The sequence below is a fragment of the Bos indicus genome, chromosome 11 (assembly GCF_029378745.1).
Source record: "Bos indicus isolate NIAB-ARS_2022 breed Sahiwal x Tharparkar chromosome 11, NIAB-ARS_B.indTharparkar_mat_pri_1.0, whole genome shotgun sequence".
In the NCBI taxonomy this organism is placed as follows: Eukaryota; Metazoa; Chordata; class Mammalia; order Artiodactyla; family Bovidae; genus Bos; species Bos indicus.
Window position 1 is genome coordinate 66,873,546 of NC_091770.1, and position 16,944 is coordinate 66,890,489.

At 42.8% G+C, this 16,944-nt stretch overlaps 1 protein-coding gene across 5 annotated transcripts in view; it reads left to right on the forward strand.

Moving 5' to 3' along the window:
* The first annotated feature begins 6,671 nt into the window (after window positions 1-6,671).
* The window catches only part of ARHGAP25 (Rho GTPase activating protein 25), a 92,335-nt gene continuing 82,062 nt past the window's right edge, over window positions 6,672-16,944 (forward strand). The window contains exon 1 of one of the 5 annotated variants that reach the window (XM_070798903.1): window positions 6,672-7,119. In XM_070798903.1, the coding sequence (XP_070655004.1) occupies window positions 7,059-7,119 (61 nt within the window). In that variant the 5' untranslated portion in view covers window positions 6,672-7,058. Of the gene's footprint in view, window positions 7,120-7,155; window positions 7,406-16,944 lie in introns of those variants that run through there. The other 4 variants (XM_070798902.1, XM_070798901.1, XM_019970424.2 and 1 more) reach the window with 4 other exon arrangements.

Sequence of the window (16,944 nt, forward strand, 5' to 3'; positions counted from 1 at the left end):
TGATCTGATCTGAATGAAAATGTTCTAAAATTGTGGTGATGTTTGTGCAACTCTATGAATATAGTAAAGAAAATCACTGAATTTTACACTTTAGATGTGTGAATTGTGTGGTATATTATTAATCATATCTCAATAAAGCTGTTAAACAACCAAACCAGTGAGATGAACAAACACGAGAGACTGTCTCAAAACGTAGAGGACTATAACAGAAGTGACAAAATGAAAGACAAAGAGGCAACAAATAAAGAGCTAGCAGGTAGCTAACTGGAATTTCTGGAGATCCAAGTGCCAGCGGAACAAGTCACAAGTAAAGGTATAAGATAATCTCCCTCTTGAGCGAGCTCCAGACTGCTCGGACACATAGATACCTAGGCATAGTTAAACCCTACAAATGGCCAATATGCATATTAAAAAGTAACTTCAGTTTCACTATTAATAAGAAGTTGTTTGTTTAATTGGCAATGATTCAAAAGAAAACATGCCAACTGTTAGCAAGGCCATGATGAAACTGGAGCCCTCCTATAGCACTGATGTGAACACAAACTGGTAGAACCTTCTGGAGGACAGTGTGAGAACACGTCAAGATAACTACTCATGTGTTTTTGTCAAGGCATGTTAGTGTTTATCAAACAACATGCATTCTAATGTTTTAAAAATTAAAACTATACATAAATATATATACAGATACTTCCCAGGTATATATACATAAATATATATGCAGACACTTCCCGCCTGCCAATGCAGGAGACATGAGAGATGCAGATTTGATCCCTGGGTCAGGAAGATCCCCTGGAGGAGGGCATGGCAACCCACCCCAGTATTCTTGCCTGGAGAATCCCATGGACAGTGGAGCCTGTTTGGCTACAGTCCATGGGGTCTCAAAGAGTCAGACACGACTAAGGCAACTTAGCACACAAATACATACACAGGATGTACTGTACAGCATGGTGACTATAACTAATGTTATATGTTTGAAAGTTGCTAAGAGTAGATCTTAGGCATTCTGACCACACACACACACACAAAGAGTAAGGATGTTAACTATCTGAGATGATGGGTGTGTGAATAATCTTAATCTTAGTAATCACACATGTAGAATGTATATGGATATCAAATCATCCCATTGTACACTTTCAGTATAAATAATTATATTTGTCAATTATTCCCTAATAAAGATAAAAATACATATACACCCAGTACATCCACAGAGAAGACAGAGAATGAGAAACATTTTCATTACATCTTAAACAATAACAGTGACTTTTATTGTCTTTATACTTATTTAAATATATGGAATTTAGAAAGATGGCAATGATGATCCTATATGCCAGGCAGCAAAAGAGACACAGATGCAAAGAACAGACTTTTGAACGATGTGGGAGAAGGCGAGGGTGGGACAATATAAGAAAATAGCATTGAAACATGTACATTACCATCTGTAAAATAGATGACCAGTGCAAGTTCGATACATGATGCAGGGCACTCAGAGCCAGTACTCTGGGACAACCCAGAGGGGTGGGGTGGGGAGGGAGGTGGCGGGGGTGGTTCAGGATGGGGGGGTTTGGAGCACCCATGGCTGATTCATGTTGATGTATGGCAAAACCCACCACAATATTGTAAAGTAGTTATCCTCCAATTAAAACAAATAAATTAAAAAAAACTTGCATAGACATCTCTAATGGTAAAAATAACAATAAAAGAAATGTTTACGAAATCCACTGTTGACTCTCATCTCAGGGTAGAGTCCAACCCCTCAGCCAGTGCCTGAGGTCCTGCCCCTTTGGCCCTTTTTCCTTCCTCCAGCCTTACCCCGCAGCCATATACTGCTCCAGGAACTTCCCTAAATGGGTTTCCTGTTGTAGCAGTTCTCTGCTCTTTCATCAGCCAGGACATCTTCCTCCCGCGCCCCGACCCTGCTCCTTGTCTGCCTGGTCTCTCCTGGGTCACCTATCCTGGGAAGCCACCCTGGCCACCCAAGCAGAGCTCACATTTCTTGCTCTCACCCTGCCCTGTGTGTGCACTATTTTTATGCCACCAGTGACATTGCCGTGATGTTTACACTTCTCTCTCCTGAGTCATTTGAGGATTAGGCAGGTTGTTAATCATCCTGTTTACTCAGCATTCATCCAGCACAGTCCTGGATAAATGTTTATGGAGTGAAGTGGGGAACGAATGAATGTGAGCTCTGGGCTCTCACACCAGCAGAACATCTGCTCTTAGCACCTAGTAGATCCAACCTGCCCTGGACGGACAGAGCCCACTGTCTTCTCCCTGGGGTATCTCTCCTTCCTCATTAGCAACGCTCACTCTTTCTGTCCACCCCCCATCTCTGTGATTGGAGCCTCCATCTCTGCAGGGACAGGGGCCAGGACCGTGGGCATCTTTTTTCTCCCATAGGAACTCGTCGGGTGCCATCAATCTTACCACCTGGCTGGCTCTTACCTTGTTTTCCCTCCTGCCATCTTTCACTCTCACTCTCCCTTGGATGTCTATCTCAGCCTCCCCATCCTTATCCCAATAAAAAGTTCCCCAGTGGCTTCTACTTCCTCCAGTGTAAAGTCAAACCTCTTTCCGGGGATCCAGCCCTGATCCAGCCCTGGTCTCTCTCCCCAGATTCACCTTTCCTCTATCCCTCCTCTTTTATCCTTTTTAGGAGCAACCTGATGAGTTCTTTCTTGCTTCTGTGCCTCTTGCATGCTGTTTGTTTCATCTAGAAAACATTTTAAATCCTTTTGCTTCCCTAACTCATTCATGAAGCCTTAAAAGACACTTCCTCCAGGAAGCCTTTCCTAACTCCCTAAGGCTCAATTAGGCCCCTCCAAGGCCAACAAAGGTCCGTCTAGTCAAGGCTATGGTTTTTCCAGTGGTCATGTATGGATGTGAGAGTTGGACTGTGAAGAAAGCTGAGCACCGAAGAATTGATGCTTTTGAACTGTGGTGTTGGAGAAGACTCTTGAGAGCCCCAGGACTGCAAGGAGATCCAAACAAGTCCATTCTGAAGGATATCAGCCCTGGGATTTTTTTGCAAGGAATGATGCTAAAGCTGAAACTCCAGTACTTTGGCCACTTCATACGAAGAGTTGACTCATTGGAAAAGACTCTGATGCTGGCAGGGATTGGGGGCAGGAAGAGAAGGGGACGACAGAGGATGAGATGGCTGGATGGCATCACTGACTCGATGGACGTGAGTCTAAGTGAACTCCGGGAGTTGGTAATGGACAGGGAGGCCTGGCGTGCTGTGATTCATGGGGTCGCAAAGAGTCGGACATGACTGAGTGACTGAACTGAACTGAACTGAAGGTAAAGTCTCATGCTTCCCAAACTTTCAATTCAACATGCCCCTTCTCATGTCATATTTAATTGCTTACTTAATTGTTCTCTCTCAACAGACTGTAAGTTGAATGTGAAACAAGAGCGGCTTGTTTAGCATTCTGAACGTGAACATTCCGCCAATATCCAGGAAAAAATTAACTCCTGGGATTGCCCTGATGGTCCAGTGGTTAAGACTTCACCTTCCAGTGCGGGGGTGAGGATTTGATCCCTGGTCAGCAGCAGCAGCAGCATGCCCAAAAAACCAAACATAAAACAGAAGCAATATTGTAGCAAATTCAATAAAGATTTTAAAAATGAACCACAACCTAGATGTCTATCGGCAGACGAATGGATACATAAATATAATGGAATATTACTCAGGTATAAAAAGGAATGCATCTCAACCAGTTCTAATGAGATGGATGAAACTGGAGCCTATTATTTAGAGTGAAATAAGTCAGAAAGAGAAAGACAAATACTGTATATTAATGCATATATAAATTAAGTTCTCAATAGCTGGTTAGCATTCAATAAGCAAATAGATGAATGAACGTTTGCTTTTCCTTTTGCTGTTGCAGATGCTGATTCAATCTTCGGAACCAGACAAGACATCTAGTTCTTCATTTTCTGGAGCCCAGGGATCGGGAGCAGCACGGCAGTGGTGCTGCCCTCCACCCCTACCCTGGCAGCGGAGGGCCCCAGAGCAGGCTCTTGGAGGCAAGGCAGTGGTGCTGGGCCTTTCCGGGGTGCTTTTCTCCTGGCTGCCTTTCTAAGTATTCACAAGCAACTTCCCCATCAGTCACGAGTTTTTCCAAGACTTATAGGAACATACCCTGAAGAGTAAGGGAAGTTCTCTGCATGTTTCTACATGCTACCTTTAAGATCTTTTCAGAGTCCTTGAGTTTAAGGTCTCAGGGCTGAAACTTTGGGTGATATCAAGTTCCCTGTTGAGATGCTGCTGGGCTGAGCTCAGGATGGCTATCTACCTGTGCCCTCTCCCCACGCCCTCTCCAAGTGAGGACAGAAAAAGAATAGTGTTGTTTGGGTTGGGCAGGCAGTCATGCAGAGTGGGGGCTGTGAAATGTGCAGTTGGCTGAGTCAAGTTCAGAGGAATCCAGCACCCCTGGGGTGGTTGGAAGGTAGGTGGCTGAATGAGCTGGGTTGGTGGGATGGATTGGAGTATTGATCAGTCTCTTTTAGTCTCTCCTCCCTTCTTCCCCCTCCTCCTCAGGGCTGTGAGTATTTCCTGTCTCACTGACTTTGGACTTGGTCACGTGATATGTGTTGGCCACTGGAATGTGAGCAGGTATGGTAAGAACAGAAGCTTTAAATGTGCTCCTGTGGTTCTTCCCTCTTACAGACTTTTCACTCACAAGAAGGATATGCCTCAGGTCACCTTTGCCCCTTCAGCCTGGTTCCCCAAACATACATTTTGGAACAGCTTTGTTTGAGATGGTTATTCATTATATGAGCAGAGATGTATATGACTGGGGGGTTCAGGGAACAATTTGGGCTGGAAATCTACATTGGAGGGATCAGCAGATGCATAGCATGCAAGCCTTGAGAGAAATGAGCTCACTGAGGTGTGGGTATAGATGGAAAAACAGTTCACTGAGTGCGTCCTGGTTTCTTCCAATGTTTAGAATTCAGAGAGATGAGATGGAGTCAGCAAGGATATGGAGATGGGGCAGAAAGATAGGCAAACAACCATGCCAGCAAGGAGTCGTGGGGGCCAAGTGGAGAGTGGGCCTGGAGCTGGAGAAAGTAATCAAATGTGTCCAAAGTGAAATGACAGGCGGAACTGACCAGTGGGTTCAGTGGCAGTGATGTTATCAATGTACTTGATAAGAATATATTTGGGGGAGTCATGGGATCAAAAGATATACGAAAGAGATTCAGAAGAGAATAATAAGACAGATATTTGCAAATACATACAATTCTTATGTAAACTTTGCTCAGAAATGAAGGAGAGAAATAGAGCCATAACCAAAGGGGGAAGAAGCATCAAGAGAGATTTTTTTAAAACTATAGGATGAAAAAGAATAAGTTTGAATGCTGGTAGGAATGATCCAAGAGAGAAGAAATTGATGATGCAGTAAAGATGGAAGAGTGGTCACACGATTCATCCTTTGTAGCCAGCAGAAGACTGAGTGTGTGAGCTTTCCTGCGTGGAGGTGGGACCTACAGTGGTGGGAGCTTACAGAAATTCTCCTCCATTGCATCAACTTTCTCAGCGAAACAGGAAGCCAGGTCACCAACAGAGTGAGCATGTGGGAGGCAAAGAAGAAAGCACGGCAGAGTCTTCTAGGAGAGGGAGAAGGAATGAACCAAAGTTTGCAGCTAGTATGCTGGCCAGTAGCGACTCTTGTGAGCCTTCTTACCTATTGCTGTATTAGCCCCATTACCCTGTGGTCTCATTAGTCTTATTACCTTCTATCTTTATTAAGCCTCATGACAGCCCTGTGAAGTAGGTCCTATTGTTTACCTCATTTACAGATAAGACTATTGAAGTACAGAGTAGTCAAGAAACTCGTCAAAATTCATACAGCTTGAAAGTGGTTGGGCCATGGTTCGAACACAAGCAGTCTGGCTCTGGGCCCAAGTACTTAATCATTAAGTTAGTCCAGCCCAGTTGAACATATGAAAGCCTGTCATGGAACCGAACTAAATGAAATAAGGATTGAAATATGTTTGTGGTGCACCTACTGTGTGTTCTAGATGCCTTCACAGCTCTGTGCAGTCATGGTTATTATCAACCCATTTTACTGCTGAGGATACTGAGGCCCGGAGAGATTCAGTTGCTTATTAAAAGCTATAGCACTAAAAAGTAGAAAAACTGAGTTTTGAACCCTTATCAGTCTGATTCCCAAACCCACAGCCTGTACACAAGGTCAAAGAACCATTGTAACACCTAAGTGGGTCTACTAAGCTAATGTTGACTTAAATACATCAGAATCCTCCTGACATCAGGTTGAGATCACTTGGAACCTTTACCCAGAGCAGGTGGAGAATTTACTATGTGGGCCTTATAGCAGGAAGAACTCAAAGAGGGTGCCTTCGAGGGAGTGCTGATTGTCTTACTGATCATTTTTGGAAGCGCAGTCTGTTCAGTGAGAAAGGAGGCTTAGAGGTATATGGCCAGAGTCTTCTAATTTTAATCAAACCTATAAAGTTTATAGCCCAACAGCAATTATTCTACTTATATAAGCATTTCTAAAACCTATTCTCTGAAAAAAGAGCTTCAGAGCTCAATGTATCATCTACACTGAACAGCCACCCACTTCCTCAAATGCAAGGAAGCAGACAGTTAAAAAAAAAAAAAAGCCAAGAGGCAGCCGTTGTTTATCACGACCTCGCCTCAGTGAGGCCTGAGATTCTTTCGAACAGGAGCTTTGCTTCCCATGACGCAGAGCGAAGTGTCAACTGGGATATTTCTGGTAATACTGAAAGCAAGAGAAGCCGGGTGTACACTTCACAAGGCACCAGCCCCACGAGGGACCGTGGGAGGGCTTGGGTGCCATCCCCCATGACAGATGGATGGACCTTTCATCTGAGAAAGGAGAAGATACTTGGGCAGATCAACCTCAAACCCAAGATTGCTTGTGAAGCAATTGTAAAGGGGAAACACACACACACACACACACACACACACAAGCTCGAGAGGCAAGAAGACCAAAAAGCCAAGAAGGGCGCGAATTGTGGCAGATTTCCCGCTTCAGCAGCGACTCACCCAAACCACAAGCAAAATGTCCCTGAAGTTGCCAAGAAACTGGGATTTCAACTTGCGAGGGGAGGCTGGCAAAATAGGTATGGTCAACGTCTTTTTGCTGCTTTTGTGGTTCTTACACTTGAGTTCCCACCATTTGCATGTTGGTCTGCAGGGAGCATAGTCTGCTTAAAAATGGATCTCTGGGCAAAGCTGGGTGTGGGGTGAAATTTGCATTCAGATTGGTATATTGGCTCAAAGTCCCCAAGCACCAGGGGAAGGCTTCTTTTTTTTTGGTTTGTTTGGAGGTGGTGGGAATGGAGCTTCTTGGCATGTGGGATCTGGGGTACTTGGCGTGGACTAAGGCTACAGATCTCACAAAACATGGTGAGTTTTTCTCTGTTTATCTTGGAAGGATAATTTCCCTCCTGTTTGGACACATCCATGTATGAGTGGGTTTTGATGGAGTCTTGGAAGTGCTTGATCTGTTCTGTTTTGTGAGCCTACTGGGTCGCCAGACCTCTGTGAACTTGGGGCCAAAATGGTGTTGCTTATAGCAAAAAGTAAACAGTGTGGAACATACAGGCATTTGAAGGTAAAGACACTTTTAATTAAAAAGGACAGAATGGAAGGGAAATCTAGAGGAGTTGAAATAGATGCATTCGAGATAAATTAAATTAAAGGACTCTGGTATGCTTTCTGAGATACTCTGGCCTTTAATTCTGGCTTCTTCTCATTAACAATATGGTGATATATTGATTTTTTAAATAAATTGTTATTGAAATACAGTTGATTTATAATATTGTGTTAGTTTCAGGTGTACAGCAAAATGATTCGGCTGTGTATGGGTGTGTGTGTGTGTGTGTGTATTCTTTTTTTTACATCGTCTTCCACTATAGGTTATGATAAGATATTGAGTATACATTTATGTCATTTTTTTAGATTCTACATGTAACCAATATCATATGATATTTGTCTTCCTTTGGCTTACTTTACTTAGTATGATTATCTCTAGGTCTACCATGTGATCCTTTGATTTTAATCTGTTCCATAATTGTTATCATCAGTTTCTTTATATGGGTTTGTTCTACAATTAAATTGATCACAGTAATTTACAATAGAGTAATTGGCTTGGAAATGATTCCCGTGTTTTACCCGTATACATGTATAGTGAGATAACTTCCTTGATACTAGACATAGACAAGTGTTAAGGTGTTTCTAATGACTTAGAAATGTTCAGTTTGGAACAGGTCTAACTTGGACTTCTAATGATGGTTAATGTGCTCTAAAACAAAGGGTGTGTTGCAAAAAGTCACGTATCTGAGTGTTAATGATTCCAGGTCTAAGAAAAGATTTGAAAAAAAATTGAGAGTAATCAGAGAAGCCATTTATCTTGGTAACCAGAGAGGATTAGTGGTCTCTAATCAAGCTGGGAACTATTGCAGGTTGGTTCAGAGAATAAGGAGAGATTTTAGATAATCAGAGATTTTTCTCCTAACTACTGTTGATAGCAAGGTACTTGGCTAATGCTCATTCTATTGTATGTCATAAAAATTTGCTTTTAGAAGTAAAACTTCTATAGTTCTGTTCCTTTGAAAGTGTCTTGCTTCTATTTATGTGGGGTCATTCTACCCTCTCCTCATCTGTGTTTCAGTCTTATTCTCCTTCTGTTTAAAAAATGGGAAATGAGACAATTAATGGTTAAATGATTAATTGATTAAATAATTAAGGTTTTTTTTTTTCAGCATATAGGACATTACCACATTAGAGTACAGGCCTACATAATCTCAGACTTGGGATTAGGTTGGGTAGATTTCATGTGATATCAACCAATGTTTCTTAAACCATGGTCCCATAGTTAGCCTGTGTCAGAAGTCACCACAAGTGTTAGGTAAAAATACAGATTCCTGAGCATCATCCTGACTTGTAAAATCAGAATCTCTGAAGGGAGACCCAAGCATCTGCAATTTAATAAGCCCCCAGCCCTCCATCTCACCTCATCAAGAAGTCCTGCTGTAGGGGCTGTGGTCTAAGTCAGTGGATTTGGGAAATTGCCATTCATCTTATATAGCATGGTGCTTGGTCCCAGTGGGCACACAGCAAATATTTGTCAACTGAATGAATGATTGAGTACAAGCAGATGATGTTGTTTGGTACTATTTAATGAAAATATCAGGCTTCCCTGGTGGATCAGTGGTAAAGAATCCACCTGCCAAACAAGAGATGAGGGTTCAATCCCTGGGTCAGGAAGATCACCTGGAGCAGAAAATGGCAACCCACTCCAGTATCCTTGCCTGCGAAATCCCATGGACAGAGGAACCTGGTGGGTTATAGTCCATGGGGTTGCAAAAGAGTTGGACATGACTTAGCAACTAAACGACAGTAATAACGAAAAAAATTATAATCACAAAATGAAATGCAGAGGAGCCCTTGTCATTATCTATTCCATTTACAAGTTTGTCACCCCAAGGATGGGACTGCAGCCAGAATACTTTTTATGAATATCACGTTGGTGAGAATTCAAATCACAAACTGAGCCCTCCGAGGGAGGAGAGCCACTGACTCAGCCATGGGACCTCCGGTTCCCTCTCCAGCGTTCTGGGTCCAGGTGTGACTGTAGGAACTGACTTAAGAATAACCAATAAAGCTCATATCTATTAAGATATGAGCTGAGGGTCATGTCAGGGTGTCAACGACCTGTAGTTTCTCCAGCCTGGGCGAGTCAGGAGTAGATTAGTTTCTCAAGCTGGACACTACAAATTTTGGGGCTGGTTGATTGTTGTGATGGGGGTTATCCTCTGCATTGTAGCAATGGTCCTCAACCTTTTCGGCACCAGGGACTGGTTACATGGGAGACAGTTTTTCCATGGGCTGAGTGGGGGATGGCTTTGGGATGGCTCAAGTGCGTTACATTTATTATCCCCTTTATTTCTATTATTATTACATTGTGATAATGCAGTAATGTGAGCAATGGGGAGTGGCTATAAACACAGATGAAGCTTCATTCACTTGCTCACCTCCTGCTTTGTGACTGGGTTCTTAACTGAGTGGTTAAGCCCAGGGGTTGGGGACAGATATGCTGTCCAGTATGATGACCAGTACTGGTCCACGGCCTGGGGTTTGGGGACCCCTGCATTCTAGGATGTTAGTAGCATCCCCGGCCTCTATCCAGTAGATGGTGGTCACACTCCCCTACCACCACTAGTGTGACAACCATACATATGTCCAGACATTACTAGATGTCCCGGGACGAGACAGCTCTCCTAGTTGAAAATCACTGAAGCAGATTATCATCAAGAAGGTGTGGTTATCAGGCCACTTGGATCTGGAATTCAACTACCACATCATGATTCATTGTCAAGGGCAACTTTCAAGAGGCTCTTAGTAAGTTATAACTTCAGGGGCTGGACAGTACCCTAGAAGGACACCAGGTTCAGCATTTGTTTAGGGAAATAGCAAGACACTGATGTGGCCCAGGAAAGGGCCCAATATCTTTTTGCTGAGTGGCACTTCTAATTCCCCTAAATCTTATCTTGAGAGTGCTGAGCTGAGGCTTCAATGAAAGTGAAAATTTCCAAGGTGGGGAGCAACTCTGTACTTCCATCTCAGAGACTGAGGAGACCCCAGTGAATGGGAGGTGGATGAAAGACCACACCGTGGGTCTGGATGTATGGGAGAACGTGACCCAGGCCACCCTGGATCTGATCTATTGGTCTTGGGAGGGAACAGGGGTTGGAGGTAAGGGAAATGCCGAGCCAACGACTTGACTTGAAATGGAGCCAAGAGCACTCATTTCTTCCTTTGATCCTTTGTCATCTTCAGTTTTAGTCCAACACTTAAAATTGCGACAGCTCTCCATTGCTTTCTTGCAGTGTTTTGTCTTATTCTTTGCAAATATGTTCTATCACTTATTTGTCTTTCTAACAGAATTGTAAGCCCTGAAGGGTGGTTTTAGAATGCAGTGTCCTTTCTTGCACTCTGTCCAAGGGTCTGGCACGTCCAATGGATGGAATGTAGGTGCTCTATTGAGAAGTCATTGACCATCGAGGGAAAGCCCCTTCTGCCCTGCGGCTGGAAAGTGCTTAGTTAGAAGACGACTGGGTGAATTTCAGGACTTCATTGTATCCATCCAGTTGCAGGCACATCTTACTTTTTTCTCAGGTACCCTAAGCCGAACTAGGGGAGAATGGGCCCTAGAGAGCATATGACTCTGAGATACATTTTTAAAAAGAAGTGACTATGGAGGGGTACTGTTTTCAACTTTCTTTTGTGTGTGGACATATAGTTTTAAAAATTTTATTGGAATATAGTTGCTTTACAATGCTGTGTTAGCTTCTATTGTACACCAAAGTGAGTGAGCTATACTTTAAAAACAAATTTATTTTTATTTATATTTTGACTGTGGTAGTATGCGGGATCTCAGTTCCTTCACCTAGGGATCGAAACTGAAGCCCGTTCAGTGGAGAATCTTAACCACTGGACTGAAAGTCCACTCAACTTGTTTTTTCTTGCTGAAATTTAATGTTGAGAAAAACTTATTCAGAAACAAAAATTTATTGTTTTACTCTCCTAAGTAGTACAGTGAATAATGACAGTAGAGGAAGGTTTTTTCCCCACTTGATTAATCATTATTTTTCTGATATGGAATCTAGTTTTGTCCTTTAGAAAATTAGCATAAGGAGAATAAAAATATTTGTTACTTAAGGCCCTAGAACTAGATCAATTTCCAGTGTAAATTATTATTCTTGTTTAAAGAAGTTAGATTTGAAAGTATAGTTTTAGATAGATAGATGCATAGATAGATCAACAGAGACAGAGAGAACTGAATATATAAATAAGTCCAAGAATCCATAAAAATGCTTTAAAAAATGAACAAGCAACATGAATAGGCATTTTACAGAATAGGAATAATGGTTCCAATAAATAAATAGAAATATGGTTAATCACAGTAATTAGGAAATGTAAATTAAAAGTACAATAATATACCTAATCTCACCCACAAAAATGATTAAAATTAAAAAGTCTGACAATACCAAGTGTTGTTGGGGACGTGGAGTGATAGGAACTGTCAGGCACTAATAACAACTTTGGAAAACAATTTGACATTCAGTTTAGTGAAACTTGGAGAAGGAAATGGCAGCCCACTCTAGTATTCTTGCCTGGAAAATCCCATGGATGGAGGAGCCTGGTAGGCTGCAGTCCATGGGGTCGCTAAGAGTCGGATATGACTGACTGACTTCACTTTCACTTTTCACTTTCATGCATTGGAGAAGGAAATGGCAACCCACTCCAGTGTTCTTGCCTGGAGAATCCCAGGGACGGGGGAGCTTGGTGGGCTGCCGTCTGTGGGGTCGCACAGAGACAGACACGACTGAAGTGACTTAGCAGTAGCAGTTAGTGAAACTGATGATATACAAACTCTATGAAGTAGTCGTTTCCTTCTGGAGAGTGCCCCCTGGAGAAAATATTGTGTGTATGAACACAAAGAGATATATAGCAGTTCCACAGTGGTATTTCTTGAAATAACAAGGGACAGGAAACAACCAAAGTGCCCATCAATAAAAGAAAAGAAAAAGAAATTTTAGTATCTTTATAAAATGAAAATACATTTATAATAAATTTATGAAATGTAATACTATCCAAGAGCAAAAAACTAATTGTGATGTATTTCAATGAGACTGAATGGTAAAAACTTAATATTAGACAGAAAAGGGAAGTCACAAAATCAGAATGGGATTCATTTATAAGAAACTTAAAAACTATGTACGTCTACGTATGTATATGGCAAAACTACAAGGGAAATAGAGAAACCAATTAACATAAAGTTCTGGGTGGTTGTTACTTCTGGAGGGAAAAGAACAAGAAATACATCTGGAAACTCCAAAGGTACCTAGATGGCTCACTGGTAAAGATCCTGCCTGCCAATGCAGGAGATGTGAGTTCAATCCCTGGTTCAGAAGAATCCCTGGAGTAGGAAACGGCAACCCATTCCACTATTCCTGCCTGTAATCCCATGGACAGAGGAGCCTGGTGTGGAGTCAGACATGACTTAGCGACTCAACAACAACAAAGGTACCTAACTAATCTTAATTGGTAGGCACATAAGAGGGTATTTTATTAATGTGTATAAAATGAACAAAGAAAGAAAGGTGTAAATAAACCCTCGAAAATCTGGAAGGAGGTATACAATTTGTTTATACACTTGACCCTTGAACAAGGTGGGGGTTAGGGGCACAGGGCCCTCCCTCCCCATTCCGTGCAGTCGGAAACCTGGGTACTGTTATCTCTGCCTCCAGAACAAAGGAATTGATAAATGACTCACCCAAGGAGGTAGGATATTGAAATAGGAAAAGAATCTCCAATTGGACATAAACTTTTTGCTACACTTAGTTTATTTAAAGACCTGTAAAGTGAAAACACAGAAACTATATTTACCAAAAAAAATAATCACCTATAATTGGACATGCCAAGTTCAAACCCATGGTGTTCAAGGGTCAACCATAGTAGCTAATTATGGGTGAAGGATTTATGGGTGAGGTATACCCACACATATATGTACTATTACATCATAGGTATTTGCCAGACTTTGTATAGTGAACAAATATTATTAATAACTATATCATTAAGAATGTGTGGGTGCTCAGTTGTATCTGACTCTTTGCAACCCCATGGAATGTGGGCCTTCAGGCCCCTCTGTCCATGGGATTTCTCAGTCAAGAATACTAAAATCCTCCAGGGGATCTTCTCCACCCAGGGATCGAACCCATGCCTCCTGGTGCTCCGGTGTTAGCAGGCGGATTCTTAACCACTGAAACACAAAACAAATTTCAGTGCTTGGCCAGGCAGGTTGACATGAGGTTTGGCAGGCAGCACATGCTCTTTGGTGATTTAGAGCCAGTTGCAAAGCCGTCCTTCAGCTACAGAGGTTGCAACCAGCCAGGACTTATACATGGCCATCTGCAGACTTTCTGGGCCTCTAGCCTTGGGATACAGGGGGTTTTTTTGAGCTACATGGTCCTTCTGTGACCAGGCCAGCCTGGTTGAACTCCCCAGATTGGAACAACCAAGATCATGTAGCCTGTGGTGACTGGTCTATGTTTGTGGCATTCGACTCAGGTGAAGGCTTTCTTTATAATTCACTGCCAAACTTCCAAAGTGCTCATCCAGACTAGCCTGGGGTCTGGCCCAAATGTATGGGGCTATATGCTGTAGCTGCCTTTGCACACCCCGAGCAGCTCCTGGTCCCTGAGGCATAAGGGGCCCCCCCACACACGCCGAGTCCAAAGGAGGAGTGTTGATTCCTCAGCCCATGACACAAGGGTACTACTCCTCTCGGGACCCACCCCTGTCTCTGTTCCTTGTTCCAGTAAAAATGTCTCTCCCTATGTAGTCACTGACTTACCTTTAGATACAAATTAAATACATGCCTCTTGCTGCCGAGGTCGAGAGCCTCCTGACCACTTGGGGAACGAGGACTGACGTCATCCTAAACAGCAGCAGAGCGAAGACCAACTTGAGTAATGATGGGAAGTCAAAATCTTGTTTTCTGCTTACTTATGGATAAAGTCCTCCTGGCAGACACTAGGCAAAGCTGACTTAGATTCTGACTTAGCTTCTGCACTTTTGTTAGATTGGAGCCAAGTGCCCTTGGATTGGCAGAGGTGAGCTCAGTTGCTCTTGGTACATGAACTTCCAAAAATGTGTCTAGGGTGAGCCTAGACATACACCTAGGCATGGCATACACAGACGTAAGTACCTTCCAGGCATGGTCAAGCTGTCGTCTCTGGCTCTCTGTTTATAAAGCATTGGCAGAGAGCATCCTATGGGAGAACTAGGGAAACTCTGCCCTTTCCCTTCACAGCTGGAGCGTGGTCCTTTGAGAAAAGGACACTCATTATATGGCAGTTAGAAAGATCCTGTGACTGATTAAAAAGACTAAGTTGGTGATAATGGTCCCACCACACACAAGACAGCTTGAAAGAAAAAAAAAAAGTAACCTCTCATGAGGCAGCTCTGTTGTTGAGTAACTGGATATGAGAAGGGAGTGTATAAGCAGCTTTTATGAAGCCCCAGCTGTGGCCACAGCAACTGACACCAAAGGACACTCATAGAGATTCAAGGAAATACCGCAGGGAGAACCAGCGTGGGGCACAGGCCAGTGGGAGGGATTCTAGCTAGAGCGTGGTATATAAATTTTGTATAATCCCCAGACAGGAACTGAGATGCAGAAGTTACAAACAGAGAAGATAATTTACATTTCTTGATACTTTACTCATCACCATTTTTCTCCTTGAAAACTTGATTTTTCCTTTGAAAATGTTCTAAAAAATCAAAATCACTTTGCAAACAAATGATACCCATAGGTCTGACAAACAAATATAAAGGCAGTCAGTCCTGCTCTCTGCTTTTTCAAGGCTTACAGGCTAGTGGGGCACAGACAAGCAATCACAGGACATCAAGACAAGTCCTGTGATGAGAACAGTCATGGGAGCCATAGGAGGGCGCCTAGGAATCTGCATTCTGGCCCCGCCACCTCTCTCCCCATTACTGCCATCCCTTTTCTTTAATATATAGATGCATGTGTTCTTCAGTGAGTCCCAGACTTGCCATCCTTCTCACACTGATTTTCCTGTACATGGTCTTTGTTCTTTCAGAGAAGAAAAAAGTTCGATAATTTTGTGTAGCTCCTCCCTGTGGAGGGATTACACCTGCCCACTTGTCTCTTGTAGCACCTGCTTCCCCAAGCAGACACAGACAGACACACTCTAGACCCCAGTCACATCTTCTGCAGTTCCTGCCCTTTCTCATCTGTGTGGAAGCCAGTCTCCTCAGGGCCCCCTTAACCACCACCCAATTCCTGCTCACGTTTTAGCCTTCCCTTGATCTCATTGGACAGACTGACATGCTTCCTCCTTTCTGTAAAGACAGTTGTGAAACTGACTGTGTGTCTTTTTTGTCTTGGCTGCCAGGAAGCTCAGAACTAAATCGAAACTCTATCATGTTTTAGTCATAGCATAAACATCTTGTCCCCTGGGAGTCCTGAGCCTGCAAATCACTGGAAGGAGAATAGAGCAATCCTTTCCCAGCCCATTTAAACAGAGACACTCACAGCTCTAGAAACTGTAGACTTCCTTTGTGGTGAACTCAGTGAAGGCTCCTGAACATTCAAGATATGACTGAAACCTACTAATTGATCACTTGGTTTTAAACAAAGCATTTCTCCTTAATCAGTAATGTGCAACACCGGTGCCCTAGGCCCTCCCTGGAGAGAATTAACTTGAATTGTCTGTAGAAAGTGGCATTGACTGAGGTGTGTCTAAGGGATGAATTGCCCACTGGTTTTTCTTGATAGGAGTGTAGGAGAACAAGAGGGTATGTGTGGAACTGAAGACAGTGCATGAGCTTGGGATGCCTTTTCTGACTTGCAGAAACATTCACTTCATTATTAAACAGAATTAATAATACATATGTTGAGAGGAAGACGTTTCATGCATATAACACAGTAGATGTTTAGCAACACCTGTTTCCTTTCTTTATAGATAATCTCATTTCTAACCTCAGATCAAATGAGAAGCTGTACTAGGGCTGCCTTCCCTTGGCATCCTCAGTGAGACGAGCTCACTGAGCTGGGCTTTACTGTCACATCATCAGTTTTGAATACCACCACAGGTAATGAGTTCTTGAAACCTGCTCCTGATTATTTTGTAACAAGGAGAACAAGAAATGAACAAGGCAGGTGACTCTTAGACGTAATTCTAGGTGAGAAAATTCGCTGAGAATTCAGTGCCTGTGCTTTGTCTCCTTTGAGGGATTGACATTCTTCCTCCTTTCTGTTAAGACAGTTGTGAAACTTACTGTATTTCTCTTTTTATCTTGGCTGCCAGGAAGCTCAGAGTTAAATTGAAGCTCCATCACAACTTTCACCC